This window comes from Artemia sp. Qi Xiang Cuo, chromosome 9 (genome assembly GCF_049724085.1).
Source record: "Artemia sp. Qi Xiang Cuo chromosome 9, ASM4972408v1, whole genome shotgun sequence".
Lineage (NCBI taxonomy): Eukaryota > Metazoa > Arthropoda > Branchiopoda > Anostraca > Artemiidae > Artemia > Artemia sp. Qi Xiang Cuo.
In genome coordinates this window covers 75,470,023-75,488,374 of record NC_142802.1, presented here as the reverse complement: position 1 = coordinate 75,488,374, position 18,352 = coordinate 75,470,023, and the positions used below count along the sequence as shown (strand labels likewise).

Here is an 18,352-nt window from a genome sequence, read left to right as displayed (position 1 = left end):
ATTAAAAAGGGCACAATCCCTTTCAATTTCTAATAGAATGAGCCTTTTTGAAGTTTCTACGACAACGCTTTCTATACAAACCTTATATGCCCCAGGGCATAACTTACAACACTTTCCCTGAGGGTTTTGAGAGGGTTGTCATTCTCAAAGACATAATTTTCAGACCTTTCAACTACGCTGAACCAAAAGGCTATCTCAAAATTTTTATTGGATGTGTTTGGGGAAATTGTGGGCGTGAGAGGGGGGTTAGTTATCCTCCAATCACGTTCGAGTATTAAACAGGGCATAGGTCCTTCTAATTTCCAATCGAATGAGCCCTTTTTGAAGTTTCTACAACATCAATATCTATAAAAACCTTATTTTCCTCCAGGGAATAATTTACAATCTTTGGCCCGAGGGCACTGAGGGGATTATCATCCTCAAATACATAATTTCCAAAACTTTTAACTTTGTTGAACAAAATGACTTTTGATTGGATGTGTTTGGGGAAAGGTGGGCACGAGAGGGGGGTCAGTTGCCCTCAAATTACTTTCGACTATTAAAAAAGGCACTAGCCTTTTGAATTTCCAATATAATGAGTCCTTTTTCAAGTTTCTACGACAAAGCTTTCAATAAAAACCTTATATGCCCCCAGGGTGTAACTTACAAACTTTATCCTGAGGGCTGTGGTGGTTTGAGGACTTTATCCTGAGGTCATCCTCAAAAATATAATTGCTGGACCTTTCAACTACTTTGAACAAAATGGCTATCTCAAATTTCTGATTGGATGTGTTTGGATGAATGGTGGGCGTTGAAGGTGTGTTAGTTGCCTTCCAATCACTTTTGACTATGAAAAAGGGCACTAGCCATTTCAATCTCCAATCAAATGAGCCCTTTTTGAAGTTTCTACGACAACGTTTTCTATAAAAACCTTATATGCCCCTAGGGCATAACTTACAACCTTTGCCCTGAGGGCAGTGGAGGGAGAGTATCATCCTCAAATACCTAATTTCTAGAACTTTCATCTTCGTTGAACAAAATGGCTATCTAAAAATTTTGATTCGATGTGTTTAGGGGAAAGGTGGGCGTGAGGGGGGCTAGTTGCCCTCCAATTACTTTCAACTATTAAAGAAAGCCTTAGCCCTTTGAATTTCCAATTGAATGAGCCTTTTTTGAAGTTTCTACGACAATACTTTCTATAAAAACCTTATATGCTCCCAGGGCATAACTTACAACCCCTGCCCTGAGATCTGTGGGGGAGTGTCCTCCTCAAAAACACAATTTCTATCTGGAAATCAACTATGCTGAACAAAATGGCTATCTCAAAATTTGAATTGGATGTGTTTTGGGAAACGGTGGGCGTGGATGAGGTGTTAGTTGCCTTCCAATCACTTTCGACCATTAAGAAGGGCACAAGCCACTCCAATTTCCACATCGAATGAGCCCTTTTCGAGATTTCTACGACAACTCTTAGTATAAAAAGTGCCCTGGTCTAAAGGGAAAAAAATATAATACATTGTGCCAACATCGTTCTTTACTTAGGCAACGCGATTGCGCTGCATATTAAATGAAGTGCAGCAACAGTTTTCAACTGGTTTAAATGATATGAAGCTTCGTTCCTATCAAGGTCGTATCCAGGATGCTTTTTGGGAGGGGGTTACAATTTTTTAAGCATCTAATATTTGTTTAGATTAATTTTTGTTGCGTTTTTACGAGTCGAACAAACATTTGGGGGGTGGGGGAGGGATTCAAACCACTTGACCACCCCCTATATACGGCCTTGGTTCCAATCAACAGTTGAATGAATTGTGTTCGTGAAAAGGTAAGAATTTAATCATTATTGTTGATTTAATTACCAGGTAGTTACGAGCTATGCAGTGAGTAAAAAAATATGAATGCAGAGAAATGGGAGATTTATTTTCGAATTGTCCATTTGATTTCCGTTATTACCCATAATAACCCGGCAATGTGGTATCCCCTATACAATTTACCATTTTATAACATTTCATTAATTTATTTTTAATTGCCCGGGCACCTTAAACAGTGCCAAATTATTTACCTTGACCGTAACATACTAAAAGACGAATGCCAAAACTGTCAGAGGCAACGTTCTAAAGTTCCACGTGGTTTTTCTTTTGTAACGCTTTTGTGTTTCGTCCTGTCGTTCCCACTAACTTATTTTGAACATATCCCAGCGCACTGAATCTAGTTCCTGCCCTTCACAAGTTTCCTGTAATTTGATTCATGCATTACTAGGACTCTTGGAACGCTTTGATTTTTATCTTGATACTAAGCTTGTTCTAACCGGGACTCTTCCGGATTATCTTTCCAAGACGGGTGGTTGAATTAATGGAATACCGTGGGGATATTCGGAATAGGATAGAACGGAACGAAATTATCAAATGAATGAATTTAAAAATAGAGCATATAAGTCACAATGAATATAAATGAAAATTCGTTTGGAATTTCCAGTGTCATATTCAATACTTGAAAAAGAATAGGTCAAAAGCATTGAAGTTAACATGCCCTAATTTGGAAAGTTATTGGGCTGCGGAAATGAAACTTTTGGGAATGCATTTTCAGTACTAGAAGTTGTCTTTAAGTTCCCTGTTATCCCTTTAATCCTATTAAATAAAAAAACACAAGTTTTTTTTTAACTGAAAGTAAGGAGCGATATTAAAACTTAAAACGAACAGAAATTATTTCGTATATGAAAGAGACTGTCCCCTCCTCACCGCCTCGCTCTTTAAGCTAAAGTTTTTTATTGTTTTAAAAAATAGATTTGTAAGAAAGAGTCTAGCTTTAGCGTAAAGAGCGAGGCGTTGAAGAGGGGATAGTCCCTTTCATATACAGAATAATTTCTGTTCGTTCTAATTTTTAATGTTGCTTCTTACTTTCATTAAATTTTTTATTTTTTATTTAATTTTTGAACATTTTTGAATTAATACAGGGTTTTATTTTGACTCACCGTAAATAAATAATTAAACAAAATTTGCATATTAATTTTTCTCTTATATGATTAAATGGCTTTCTCGAAAGTTGTTTAATTTTAATTACGAACATTTTTATTAGTAATAAATATACATAATTTACGAAGTAACTTACGTAAAAAACATATATATTCATATATTTCAATACGTATATTAGGGGGTTCGCCCCCTAGTCAATACTTCGCTCTAAACTTCAAATTTTGTTCTAATTCTTTGAAAATGACCTCTTAATCACAAAGGTTGTTAATTAGAATAAATAGCTCTTATGAAAGTACTAAAAAATATGTGGCTTAGAGAGCTAGGTATTGAATAGGGGGCGAACCCAATCATATACGTAATAATTTATGTTCGTTTAAGTTTTGATGTTGCTCCTTATTTTCAGTTGAAACAACTTGCTTTTTAATTTAATTTTTGATCGTTTTTTAAATAATGCTGGGAAATCCGGCACTCTCTACATAGCAATGTCCCTTCCTCATGAAAACTTCCTACATGGAAAGATCCTCCCACATACCCCGACCCCCCCCTACTACCAGAAAAAAATCCCCCCTAAAAACGTCTGTATACTTCCCTTTACCAAATACTATACTTAAATATTTGGTAAAGTTCATAGCTTTCAGCCCTCCCCCCGGGGACTTTGGGGGATTAGGTCACCCTAAAAGACATAGTTATTATTTCGACCTTGCTGAACAAAATGGCTATCTCAAAATTTTGATCGGGTGACTTTGGGAAAATAATGAGCGTGGGAGGGGGCCTAGTTGCCCTCTATTTTTTTGGTCGCTTAAAAAAGGCACCAGAACTTTTAATTTCCATTCGAATGAGCCCTCCTACGATATTCTTGGACCACTGGGTCAATACGGTCACCCCTAGGAAAAAAAATGTCCTTGACATTTGTAAGTGGTTATCTATGGCATCGAAAGAAAAACGTAAAATCCCAAATTCGTAATATACTCACCGTGTGAAATTCCAACAATTGGTGATACGATCGCTGCAACTTTAACCTGTCGCATGAATGAACTTTCCCGTAAAATTGACAGTTTGTCTGAGCTAAATAAGCAACATCTCGCAGTACAGGCAATCTCTGCCTGGCCATCTTCCGCTCAGTCGTCTTGCACCAAGGACCAATCCAATCCTCTTACCTATGCTGTTGTGTTAAAAAATTGCCCGTCCAAGCTTTCATCTCCACTATTAAGGAAACATTTTATTGATAAAATATGTCCTGAAGCTGCAAATAACATTTCAGAGGTGAAACGTTCTTCATCAGAATGGAAAATTGTCGTAAAAAGTAAACCCACCGCCTCTTCAATTGCTGACCAGATGAAAAAGTTCCAACCTGGCTTTTTAGCCTCTGTTGAATCTCCCGCCTTCATCGGTGTAATAAAAAGCGTACCGACAGAAATGAATGAAAAAGATATAGAGAAAATTATTTCAAAATGTGTGAAAGCTTTGCAGTGTGGCAAGTCATGTGTCTACAAGATTTATTTTGAACAACGAAGTGATCTCGACTACTTTCTTAAAAATTATATGAAGGTGGGTTATGAGAAGTTAACTGTCCACAATTTCATATTCATACCTAGACGGTGTTTCAGGTGCCATCAACAAGGACATTTTGCAGCTGATTGTAAGAACGCAGATCTGTGCTCTCGCTGTGGTTCCACGGAGCACTTGTCCACGGAGATCTTAGACGCTGATCCTGATGTTTTCTGAATTTTCAAGCTAGCCTAGCGTTAAACGACGTGTTTAAGCGTGACTGGGTATACTTAAACACTCAGTATAGAAAATTACGTGTGTTGTGAGAATGTCACTAAACTCACCCTTCCTGCGTTATAATATTAAGTTGCATGAGTTTTGTGACCTTTTTATCTATTAATAATGTTACTATTAACAGTTACTTTAATTTTTCTTTTTGTTACTTTAATTTTTTCTTTTTGTTACTTTAATTTTTTTTTTTTGGGTCCTTAACAAGTTCTCTTCTAGGATCTTTATTGTTATTGATGTTTGTGTAATGTTTTTATTCGAATGATAAATTGAATTAAATTGAACATCCTGTAGCTTTGAGCTGACCGTTACTTCGTTCTAAGGTAGATTTTATTTTGAGATATTTCAATATGCTCAGGATATGAACGCTTAAACCAACTTCAGTAATTCGTACGTCAACAGGTTTCAGCTGTTGCGCGACTAATAATCTGTTTTGCTGTAACAAAAGATTATATTAGCGTTTCGATTTCAAACGCCGACTAATCATTTTGGTGAGGAGGCATCCTCCTAATTCAATTGTGCTCAAGTTGATTCATCTTACGCACTTGATTCACCATTCCCTGTTTCGGGCACCACCAGGAAGACTCTCGATCAAAAAAAAAAAAAAAAAAAAAATAAAAAAAAGAAAATTGTTCCCGTAGTTCTATAAGTTTGTTGATTGACTTACTGTTCAAGTTTTTATTTGTGTCAGCAGGTTTGAGAGATTTAGACACCATAAAATCATACCAACAAAAAGAATCCAAATTTAAAGAACTATGTTGGCACAATGTATTATTTTTTTTTTCCGAACCAGGGCACTTCGTATCGAAATAGTTGTCGTAGAAACTTCAAAGAGGGCTCATTCGATTGGTGATTGGAATGGCTAGTTCCCTTTTTAATAGCCGAAAGTAGTTGGAAGGCACCTAACACCCCTTCCACGCCCACCATTTCCCCAAACCCATCCAATCAAAATTTTGAGATAGCCATTTTGTTCAACGTAGTTGATTTCCAGATAGAAATTATATTTTTGAGGAGGACACTCCCCCCCCGAACCCTCAGAACAAGGGTTGTAAGTTATATCCTGGGGGCTTATAATGTTTTTATAGAAAGCTTTGTCTTAGAAACTTCAAAAAGGGCTCATTCGATTGTAAATTCAAAGGGCTAGTGCCCTTTTAACAGTCGAAAGTGATTGGAGGGCAATTAACCCTCCTCTCACGCCCACCATTTTTACAAACACATCCAATAAAAATTTTGAGATAGCCATTTTGTTCAAAGTAGTTGAAAGTTCTGAAAATTAGGTTTTTTTAACCCCCTCAGAGCTTTCAGGGCAAGAGTTATAAGTTATGCCCTGGGGGCATATAAGGTTTTTATTGAAAGCTTTGTCGCAGAAACTTGAAAAGGGGCGCATTCGATTGGAAATTCAAAGGACTAGTGCCCTTTTTAATAGTCAAAGATGATTGAAGGGCAACTAACCCTCCTCTCACACCCACCTTTTTCCCAAACAGATCCAATCAAATTTTTTAGATAGCCATTTTGTTCAACGTAGTTGAAAGTTTTGGAAATTAGGTCCTCAAGGATGACAATTCCCCCACAGCCCTCAGGGCAGGGGTTGTAAGTTACGCCCTCGGGGCATATAAGGTTTTTATGCAAAGCATTGTCGTAGAAACTTCAAAAAAGGCATATTCGATTGGGTTGAAATGGCTTGTGCTATTTTTAAGAATCGAAAGTAATTGGAGGGCGGCTACCCCCCCCCCTCCGCTTTCACGCCCACCATTTCCCCAAACACATACAATCCAAATTTTTAGATAGCCATTTTGTCCAACGTAGTAGAAAGTTCTGGAAATCAGGTCTTCGAGGATGACAACTCCCCCACAGCCCACAGGGCATGGGTTGTAATTTATGCCCTGGGGGCATATGAGGTTTCTATAGGAAAAGTTGTCGTAGAAACTTCAAAAAGGAATCATTCGATCGGAAATTGAAAGGGCTAGATCCATTTTTAATATTCGAAAGCGATTGAAGAAAAACTAACCCGCCTTTCACGCCCATAATTTCCCAAAACACATCCAATCAAAATTTTGAGATATTCATTTTTTCAACGTAGTTGAAAGTTCTGGAAATTAGGTCTTTGAGGATGACAACCCTCCCCCCCACAACCCTGAGGGCAAGGGTTGTAAGTTATGCCCTGGGGGCATACAAGATTTTTACAGAAAGTTATGTCGTAGAAACTTCAAAAAGGGCTCATTTGATAGAAAATTTTAAAGGGCTAATGCCCTTTTTAATAGTCGAAAGTGATTGGAAGGTTTGACATTTTTCAAACAGTTCGTGGTAACGAACTGTAAGTAAGGAGCGACCCGGCTCAATGGTAACCAAAACTCTAAAAAACGGAATTTTGGTACCAATAGGTGCATCAAAAGAATCAGATTTTAATTCTGATTTCAAAAATATAAGTTTCATTAAGTCTAATCTTACCCATTAAAAGTTACGCGCCTGAGAAAATTTGGCTGATTTTCAAAAAAGGGAGAAAGACCCCCTAAAAGCTATAGAACCTTAATGAAAATCACACCATCATATTCAGCGTATCAGATAACCCTACTGCTGAGGTTTCAAGCTCCTATCTACAAAAATGTGGAATTTTGCATTTTTTGCCAGAAGAAAGATCACGGATGCGTGTTTATTTTTTTTGTTTTATTTTTTTTTCCCAAGGGTAATCGTATTGACCCAGTGGTCCTAGAATATCGTAGGAGGGCTCATTGGAACGGAAATTAAAAGTTCTAGTTGCATTTTTAAGTGACCGAAAAAAATGGAGGGCAACTAGGCTCCCTCCCACGCTCATTTTTTTCTCAAAGTCCCCCAATTAAAATTTTGAGATAGCCATTGTGTTTAGCATAGTCGAAAATCCAATAAATATGTCTTTTACGATGACTTAATCCCCCACAGTTCCCAGGGGAAGGGCTGCAAGTTATGAACTTTGCCCATTGCTTACATTTTGTATTGGTTATTGGTAAGTATACAGACATTTTCAGGAAGAATCTTTTTTCTGGTGGGGGGGGGGCTGGAGGAGGGGCTACTCGGGAGAATCTTTCCGTGGAGGATTTTTCTTTGGGGTAAGGGACATTTCTATGAAGGGGGCGCCGGATTTCCAAGCATTATTTAAAAAACGATCAGAAATTAAATTAAAAAAAAACAAGTACTTTCAACTGAAAGTAAGAAGCAACATTAAAACTTAAAATGAACAGAAATTATTACGTATATGAGGGGGTTCTCCCCCAAGTTTATACTTCGCTCTTTACGCTACAGTTTTTTTTAGTGCTTTCAAAAGAGCTATCTATTCAAATTAAACGGCCTTGTGATTCAGGGGTTTGTGAATTAAATATTTTTTTAACTTTTAACGTAAAGAACGGGGTATTGAATAAGGGGGAACCCCCTCATATACGTAATAACATATACGTAATAAAGAAAAACAATAAAAAAAAACAAGCGATACGGCTCAATAGTAAGCGAAACTTTTAAAAAAGGAATTTTGATGTCAATAAGTGTATCAAAAGAATTGGCTCATAATGCTGATTCTAAATATATGAATTTTATTAAGTTTAGTATTACTCATCAAAGGCTACGAGCCTCAGAAAACTCACCTGATTTTTTAAAGAGGGGGGAAACATCTTCTAAAAGTAAAATGTTTTTAATGAAAATCACACCGTCAGATTTAGTGTATAAGAAAACCCTTTAACATAGGTTTCAAGCTCATATCTGCAACTTTGTATTTTTTGCCAGAAGAAAAATATACGAATATAGAAGTTCGTTACGTAAGTTAATTTGTAAATTACGTCAGAACCAAATTTAGAGACAGCCATTTAGCAAAAGAAAAGTAAAATTTTTATGCAAATTTTGTTTACTTATTCAATGACGGCGAGCCAAAATAAAAGCTGCATTAACTAAAAAAACAATCAGAAATTAAACAAAAAAAAACAAGTTTTTTAAACTGAAAGTAAGGAGCGACATTCACATTTAAAACGGACAGAAATTATTCCGTATATGACAGGGGCTGTCCCCTCCTCAACACCCCACTCTTTACGCTAAAGTTTGACTCTTTCTCACATCTCTACTTTTTAAAACAATAAAAAACTTTAGCGTAAAGAGCGAGGCGTTGAGGAGGGGACAGCACCTTTCATATACGGAATAATTTATGTTCGTTTTAAGTTTGAATGTCGCTCCTTACTTTCAGTTTAAAAAACCTGTTTTTTTTATTTAGCGATATGGGTATAATGTATTACTTATTTATTTATTTTTTTTAGACCAGGACACCTCGTATCGAAGGAGTTGTCATAGAAACTTCGAAAAAAGCTCATTCGATTAAAAGTTGAAAGGGCTAGTGCCCTTTTCAATAGTCAAAAGTGACTGGAGGGTTACTAACCCCCCTCCCGCACCCACGATTTCCCCAAACACATTCAATAATAATTTTGAGATAGCCATTTTGTTCAACATAGTTGAAATATCCGAAAATCATGTTTTTGAAAATGACAACCTCTCCCCACAGCTCTCAGAGCAAGGTTTGTAATTTATGCCCTGGGGGCATTTAAGGTTTATATAGAAAGGATGATCGTATAAACTTCGGAAGGGGCTCATTGGATCGATAATCAAAAGCTCTAGTGCACACTTTAAAATTAAGATTGATTGGAGGGTGGATACCCCCCCTCCACACAATTCGTATTTTCCCAAAATGTATCTGATACCAATGTTGAGATGGCCATTTGTTGTCGTAGAAACTTCTAAAAGGGCTTATTGGATTGGAAGTTGAAGGGGCTAGCGTCCCTTTTAATAGTAGAAAGTGATTGGAGGGCAACTAGCCCCCCTCTTACGCCCACCATTTATACACAAATATATTTAATGTATTAATCGATAAGAGAATTATATTGTAGATGTTGCGATGGCTTTAGTTATGTAGAAGATCAAAAGTCTCATAGAACTTCCATCCATGCAAACAATAATACTCCTTTTCATCCAACCGAAATTATTTAGTAGTAATATTAACAAAGATTTTTCACCAAAATTACAATTCATCGCCAATTTTTTAAGTATATTCAAATTTCATCCAAAATAGAAGTTCCAAATGGAAAGGTAGGATGGTACTAATCAACATACAATTATTGATTTACACAATTTAAAAGCAACTAACCATGGATTTAAAAGACCAGTACCTCAAATTATTCTCCTATAGGTTACGCCTGGGAATGATTTGGAAAACAATCAGAAATTAAATAAAAAAAAGAGTTTTTCAACTGAAAGCAAGGAACAGATTTGAAAACCTTCTTGAACAGATTGTTCTTTTTATGAAAGGGACTGTCTGGGTTTTTTTCCAATTTTTTAAAGAAAATTTGCAATTGTAAAAAAAATTTTCAAAACGCTATAAACTTTTGTTTAATGAGCAAGGTGTTGAGAAGGGGGCCGCCCCCCCCCCCTCTATACAGAGTAGTTTTTGTTTGTTTTATGTTTTAAACTTGCTCCTTACTTTAGTTGAAAAACCGTTTCTATTTGTTTAATTATATTTCAACCATCTGTAAAATCTTATGAATGCGATACTTTTGGTAACGCAGAAAAAACGGTCAATATTTCAATGATCTTTGTTTGGATTTTGATGGGTAATCAAACAGTTCGTGATAACGAACTGTAAGTAACCCGACTCAGCAGTAACCAAAACTATAAAAGATATATACAAACAATTGGCTTATTATGCTGATTCCAATTATATAAGTTTAATTGAGTTTAGTCTTACCCATAAAAAGCTACAAGCCTGAGAAAAATTGTTCGGTTTTCGGTTTGGGGGGATACCCCCATTGAATTAATATAATTTTAATGAATATGACACCATCAGATTAAGCGTATCAAAGAACCTTACTGTAGAGGTTTCAAGCTCATATCTGTAAAAACCTGGATTTTTTTTAATTTTGCCAAAAAAAAATCACCCTTAGAACCAAGGAAAGGTCAGCTCTAAGCTACAGGATGTTCATGACATTATTTATAGATAAAAAGGTCACAAAACTCATGCAACTTCATGTTATAACGGAGCAAGGGTGAGTTAAGTGACATTCACACTACACACATAATTTTCTATACTGAGCGTTTAAGTATACCCAGTCACGCTTAAACACGTCCTTTAACATTAGGCTAGCTTGATTCAGAAAACATCAGTATCAGCGTCTAAGATCATCACAATTATCATTAGTAAACTATTATAAAGTTAAAATTTATACTTTAATAAACAAAATTATGAATACTACAACAGAGATTTATTGAAAGCAGGCCTACCAGAACGCATTATAATAAATACCTACCCAAAACCAACTTTATATATTAAATATTTATTAAAATATACCTTCATAGTATTTTATCTCACTGAGACTAAACTAATTATCTCTGAATGCAGACAGAGAAACCGGTTTTTAATCTGAGGAACTCAGATCAAAAACACAAGGGCCTGAAACAAAGGGTCGTTTAATTAGAAAAATAGAAGCTTTTTTAAGAGTAATTATTTGAAAAAAAACTACGTTTTCTAAAGAGTTGAAGAGGCTGAGTCACAAGTTTGAAACTTAAAACGTACAGGGATTAGGAGGTACAGTTGTGGGGCTGCCACCCCCCAAATTCCCGCTTCTGTATATAAAAGGGGCTGTGCCCTCCTCAACGCCTCGCTCTTTACGCTAAAGTTTTTATTAAAAAAAAGAGTTGTGAGTAAATCAAACTTTAGCGTAAAGTTTGGGTCAAATGTTTTGGGTCAAAGTCAAAATTTTAGCGTTAAAGGGGGGCTGTGGTGGGAAAAATTAACATGGGCTCTTATAGGAAAACGAGGTTTTTCGTAAATGTAAATTCGGGGGATAATTTTTTCGGTCTGAAAATATCAAAAGACCCTAACAGATCGAATTCCGGTTCGAATGAGTCCTTATTCACCCGGATCCGTTGCCAACTGTGGCCTGTAGGCGTGGCTAACAAAAAAAAATTTTATGAACATTAAGTGGCTATTTTTGGTTTTTGGAAAATAGGGAAGGAGTGATCGGGTTGAGCTAAAATTTCGAGGATAGGCTCCCAGGCCCTAGGAAAGCTTATCCTCTAAATTTAAGCCCGATCGGACAACGTTAAATGGGGGCTGTGGTGGGAGGGTCGAAACTTTCGGCCCGCTTTCCCCCATGAAGATAAAGTCGGAGGGGGGTGAAATTTTGTATTTTTCTTAGTTTGAGCTTAGGCTACAAAATGCGATCACCGCCGTCTCTCTGCGACCGCTAGGACCGGAAATCGCTTAACATTGTGTTGGGTCGCCTCTTTAAAGAGGCACAAGTGTGCCTCCTTGATAAAAAGCTTTAGCGTTAAGAGCGAGGTGTTGAGGAGCGGGTCATCCCCTTCATATACGTAATAATTTCTGTTTGTTTTAAGTTTTAATGTCCCTCCTTACTTTCAGTTGAAAAAACTTGTAGTTTTTATTTAGTAACACTTCAAGAACAAATACTCATAATAGCTCAAATACTGGCATAATAGCAATGTGGCATAGAGCGTAGATGCTTCCACTACCTAAATACCCATTACCAAATTAACCATAAGGTTCTGGAGATGGCGCGTTGAAAGTAACCAATCAATGGATCATTTCCTTCCAGTTTCAAATTGAATTTTAGACGTCTAAACTTGTCTTTAAACGCCTTTATTTAACTTTATGCGTTTAAGGGGTATCAAACAGTTCGTGGTAACGACTGTAAGTAAGGAGCGACCCGGCTCAATAGTAACCAAAACTCTAAAAACCGAAATTTTGATACCAATAGATACATCAATAGAATCAGAATTTTATGCTGATTTCAAATATATAAGTTTCATTAAGTTTATTCTTACCTATCAAAAGTTACGGGCCTGAGAAAATTTGCCTTATTTCCAAAAAAGGGTGAAAAACCCCTAAGAGTCATATAGTTTTAATGAAAATCACACCATCAGATTCAGCGTATCAGAGAAACGTAATATAGAGGTTTCAAGCTCCTATATGCAAAAATGTGGAATTTTGTATTTTTTGCCAGAGGAGAGATCACCGATGCGTGTTTATTTACTTTTTTTATTTTCCCAGGTGGGATCGTATCAATCCAGTAGTCCTATAATATTATGAAAGGTCTCATTCGAACGGAAACTAAAAGTTCTAGTGCCCTTTTTAAGTGACCAAAAAAATTGGATGGCAACTTGCCCCCCCACGCTCATTTGTTTCCCAAAGCCACCCAATCAAAATTTTGAGATAGCCATTTTGATCAGCATAGTCGAAAATCTAATAAATATGTCTTTAAGGATGACTTAATCCCCCACAGTTCCCAGGGGAAGGGCTGCAATTTATGAACTTTGCCCATTGTTTTCATATACAATTGGTTAATGGGAAGTATACAGAGGTTTCAGGAGGGATTTTATTCTGGTGGGGGTGGGGGGGGGTTGGAGGAGGGGGTTACGGGGGAGGATCCTTTCATGAAGGATGTTTCCTTGGGGGAAGGGGCATTTCTATGAAGGGGACGCCGGATTTCCCAGCATTATTTAAAAAACGACCGGGAATTAAATAAAAAAACAAGTTTTTTTGTCTGAAAGTAAGAGCAACATTAAAACTTAAAACAAACAGAAATTATTAAGTATATGAGGGGGCTCGCCCCCTAGTCAACACCTTGCACTTTACGCTACAGTTTTATTTAGTACTTTCAAAAGAGCTATCTATTCTAATTAACCGGCCTTTGTGATTCAGGGGTTTGTAATTCGAAAAAAAATCGAACTTTAGCGTAAAGAGCGAGGTATTGACCAGGGGTAAACTCCTTAATATACGTAATAAAAACATACAAATATAGAAGTTCGTTACGTAAGTTAATTCATAAGTTACGTTAGAACAATATTTCGAGAAAGCAATTTAGCCAAAACAATGAAAATTAATATGCAAATTTCATTCTAATTATTCATGTACGGTGAGCCTAAATCAAAGCTGCATTAATTCAAAAACCTTCAGAAATTAAATAAAAAAAACAAGTTTTTTTAACTGAAAGTAAGCAGCGACATTAAAACTTCTGAACAGAAATTATTCCGTGTATGAAAGGGGCTGTTCCCTCCTCAACGCCTCGCTCTTTACGCTAAAGTTTGACTCTGTATCACAACTTTATTTTTCAAAACAATTGAAAACTTTAGCGTAAAGAGCGAGGCGTTGAGGAGGGGACAGCCCCTTTCATATACGGACTAATTTCTGTTCGTTTTAAGTTTTAATGTCGCTCCTTACTTTCAGTTAAAAAAAAACTTGTTTTTAATTTTAATAACCTTCAAAGGTGAACGTTTAAACACCCATTTACAGGTATGGTATTCAAAATATGCAATCAATGCTATGTTCAGTTTTGTAAATCGTAAATCGTAAATTGTAAATCGATTTTTTGATGAAGACGTTCTCTTGACCTGGTTGTACTTTGTTGGTCTTCCCCACGTACGACAGCTGTTAGGATGAAATATGAAAAGAATTACTTTGCAGACTTGACAAATGTACTATTAAACAGTTCGTGGTAACAAAATGTAAGTTAGGAGAGACCCGGCTCAATAGTAACCGAAACTCTAAAAACCGGAATTTTGATACCCATAGATTCATCAATAAAATCAGATTTTTATGCTGTTTTCAAATATATAAGTTTTATTAAGTTTAGTTTTACCCACCAAAAGTTACGTGCCTGAGAAAATTTGCCTTATTTTCGAAAAAGGGGAAACACCCCCAAACAGTCATAGAACTTTAATTAAAATCACAATATCGGATTCAGCGTATCAGAAAACCCTATTGCGGAAGTTTCAAGCTCCTATCTGCAAAACTGTGGAATTTTGTATTTTTTGCCAAAAGAAAAATCACGGATGCGTGTTTTTTTTCCAGGGGTGATCGTATCGATCCAGTATTCCTAGAATATCGTAAAAGGGCTCATTTTAACGGAAATTAAAAGTTCTAGTTCCCTTTTTAAGTGACCAAAAAAAATTGGAGGGCAACTTGTGCCCCTCCCGCGCTAATTTTTTCCCAAAGTAACCCAATCAAAATTTTGAGATAGCCATTTTGTTCAGTATACTCAAAAATCTAATAAGTATGTTTTGGAGGATGACTTAATCCCCCAAACTTCCTGGGGGAAGGGCTGGAAGTTGTGAACTTTGCCCATTGTTTACATATAGTGTTGGTTAATGGGAAGTATAAAGACGTTTCAGGAGGGATATTTTTCTGATGGGGGGGGGGGGGGGCGGAGGAAGGGGTTACGGGGAAGGATCCTTCCGTGGAGGATGTTTCCTTGGGGAAGGGAAATTTACATGAAGGGGGCGTCGGAGTTCCCAGCATTATTAAAAAAAAAATAATCAAAAATTAAATAAAAACTAGTTTTTTCAACTGAAAGTAAGGAGCAACATTAAAACTTAAAACAAACAGAAATTATTATGAATATGGGGGGGTTCGTCCCCTAGTCAATACCTCGCCCTTTTCGCCAAAGTTTTTTTTAGTACTTTCAAAAGAGCTATCTATTCTAATTAACCAGCCTTTGTGATTCAGGGGTTTGTGATTCGAACAAAATTCTGACTTTAGCGTAAAGAGCAAGGTATCGACTAGGGGGCAAACTCCCTAATATACGTAATAAAACATACGAATATAGAAGTTCGTTACGTAAGTTATATCAGAACAAAATGTCGAGAAAGCCATTTAGCCAAAAAAGTAAAATCAATATGCAAATTTCGTTTTAACTATTCATATAAAACGAGCCAAAATCTACACTTGCATTATTTCTAAAACTTTTAGAAATTAAATAAAAAAAAACAAGTTTTTTAACTAAAAGTAAGGAGCGACATTAAAACTTAAAACGAACAGAAATTATTCCGTATATAAAAGGGGCTGTCCCCTCCTAAATACCTCGCTCTTTACGCTAAAGATTGAATCTGTCACACAACTTTATTTTTTAAAACAATAAAAAACTTTAGCGTAAAGACCGAGGTACTGAGGAGGGGACAGCCCCTTTCATATACAGAATAATTTCTGTTCGTTTTAAGTTTTAATGTCGATCCTTACTTTTAGTTAAAAAAAACTTGTTTTTTTTATTTATACACTGAAAGAAAACAAAGTTAATCCCGGTTACCCTGAAAAACTGATTTTGAAGACTAAGAATAAGAGTGAAGGGCAGACATGGTCTATTTTATAATTATTCAAGGAGAAGCCTTTATGTTATGACAATCCTTGCTTTCACTTTAATCCTAAAAAACTTAAACTCTTACGAAATTTTTTTTATAAACATTCATATTGTACTACGAGATAAAGGCGCTTTTTTAAAGCTTTAACCCTCCATGCATTTGGCATACATAAGACTAGCCCTTGCCATCCACGTCTTTTGTGAGTGGGAGAAAACCAAATCTTGTACGCAATGTTTCACTTGAATGCTTATCTCTTCTCTATTCTCTTATAATCATTCTTAATTAATCGAGGACGTGTAACATCCATTTTCTATTGACCAGTAATCGCGTTTACAATAAAGCTTCAGACAACATCTACAAAATTAATCAACACTGTAAACACGTTATGGAAGAATAGGAAAATATCTCTATTCTTGCTTACAAAATAAAGAGAAATGACAAATAATTACATTCAGCAAATGGCCAGGAGACAGGGGCAAATTTCCAGCATGTTTTTTTTTGGGGGGGGGGGGCAAGAGGGGTCCATATCTGGGTAGTCAAGGCACATGGGATATAAAATAATTTTTCTCCACGTTATTCAAGGTAACTGCCCCCTTCCCCCTCCCCTAAAACGACGCCCTGGCCAGAAGAGAAGTCTTTTAACTTTGATTGTGTCAAAATGTGTGAGAGAAAAGCAAGACACAGATCGTTAATTAAATGTTATTAACTAGTAATAAGAGAAAACAAAATTATGTGAAGGGGAAGAATCCTCTTTTGAACCTTGAGATTAGACGTCAAGCAGAAGTTAAATCAATGTATGCAAGACTTAAAAGTAATTTAGTTTCTTAAAGAACATTGCCACCATTTTGGCTCCAGTTCTGATAGTCTAGTGCGTCAATTTGAATTATGAGTCTCAATAAAAAGCTGACGATAACAAAAGTTTTGATTAACCCAACATCATGCCTACTTGATGTTAAAATAAAAAAAGAAAGGAAACAGGGCACTTAGCGTGAAAGCTGGAATCTGTAGTCGTGCCCCTCAAAATCTTGATATTATATGATGAATGTCCATGCAATTTCAAAACTATCACAACTAATTTTTCTAGTTTTGATGTTTTTTGTGCAACTTCCAAAATTTAAATTTCTCTAAATAAATTTCTTTAGATACACCTTAACAGGCATCACTTGAAATTGTGAAGCACCGAAAAGAAGAACAAGAATTGGGTCCTTTGCAGAAATGTGTAAGAGCTTTTCCTAAAGCTCTCTCGATGTCCATCTGGGGGGCAAAATAAAAGTAGGTCATCCAAAAATTGGGTGGAAAATGGTCATAAGACACGAATTAAGGGAAATTAAAACTACATAGAAGGGAGTGAAGAGTATAGCTTTGAATAGGATGTGCTGAAGGGAGGAGCATACGGTGCTATATTGTCCTTGGGTGGATTTATGTTGCAGTGAGCTTTTAGTAACAGTAGCAGTAGGCGCACTGGGCCATAGCCAAGCTCACATCGAAGGTTTATATTTTAGTGCTTATGAAAATATTGAAATATAATTTGTTGGTGGGATTACGATTTTGATGAGTCTTAGCCCCCTCCCATCAGAAATAAGAATCCTCACCTCTTTACTACATTCCGAAGTACGTGTCTTTTTCGCTGAATTGTTTTTCATTGATGCAAGATGTTCAGAATTTTGGCGCTCGCTTTGTTCATTATTTTATCAAATTTAATCAAAAATTAAAGGTTAAAAATTATTATTATATTAATTGTTTTATATATAAAAAAAAAGAATTTTCGGAAAGGGACAGTAGTGGTTTTATCCTGCCATTTTCTTTCTTTTTGGTTAATCGTATTAGTGCTAAATATTTATGCAGTTAGTTTTTAAATAAATTTTCAAAACTTTGTTTTTAATTTTCAGGTCGGATGACGAAGAAAATTCAACTACTATTTGTTTCAGTGAAACAAGAATGATCCTAAATCTCGTTTCTTCATCCAAAGAAAAATAGTAAGAAATTATTGAAAAGTTTCAGTTTCACGTTTTTATTGGTTGCAATTAAAACATTCGTTTTCCTTTTGTTTACTGAGGAATCTAAATATATTTGAAGAAAAGAAAATTTTTCTTTCACCTCTGTCATGATTTTATACACGAAAATAAAAAGTGACGTCAGAACAACCAGCAATTATCGTAAGTATGGAAAGGAAACCAACCAACCCCTCAACCCGTCGCTTTTCAACAATCTGCACAAGTTCCTGATTTAAGCATCCTAGATGAAAGTGGGAGCAAATGAATGAAGTTTTAGAGGTTTTGCGAGTTCAGGGTGCTAGAATAAGTTTAAAAATTAATGCTAAGAAGACTAAGTCACTAAGGCTAGGAATAACTGAAGATGAAAAGTTGACGTTGGATAATGAAAAGATTGATCAGGTGGGCAGCTTCACTTACCTCGGTAGTATTATTAGTAAAGATGGTTGGAGCAGTGAAGATGTTAAAAGTAGAATAGCCAAG

The 18,352-nt window shown here is 36.1% G+C and overlaps 1 protein-coding gene across 4 annotated transcripts in view; it reads left to right on the top strand.

The window, feature by feature from the left end:
• gb (solute carrier family 7 member genderblind) overlaps positions 1-17,956 on the top strand; it is a 197,498-nt gene extending 179,542 nt beyond the window's left edge. For 2 of the 4 annotated variants that reach the window (XM_089094181.1, XM_089094182.1), the window contains exon 12: positions 4,556-4,665. In XM_089094181.1, coding sequence (XP_088950307.1) covers positions 4,556-4,650 — 95 coding nt within the window. In that variant the 3' untranslated portion in view covers positions 4,651-4,665. Of the gene's footprint in view, positions 1-4,555; positions 4,667-17,767 lie in introns of those variants that run through there. The other 2 variants (XM_089094183.1, XM_089094184.1) reach the window with 2 other exon arrangements.
• The last annotated feature ends 396 nt before the right edge of the window (positions 17,957-18,352 follow it).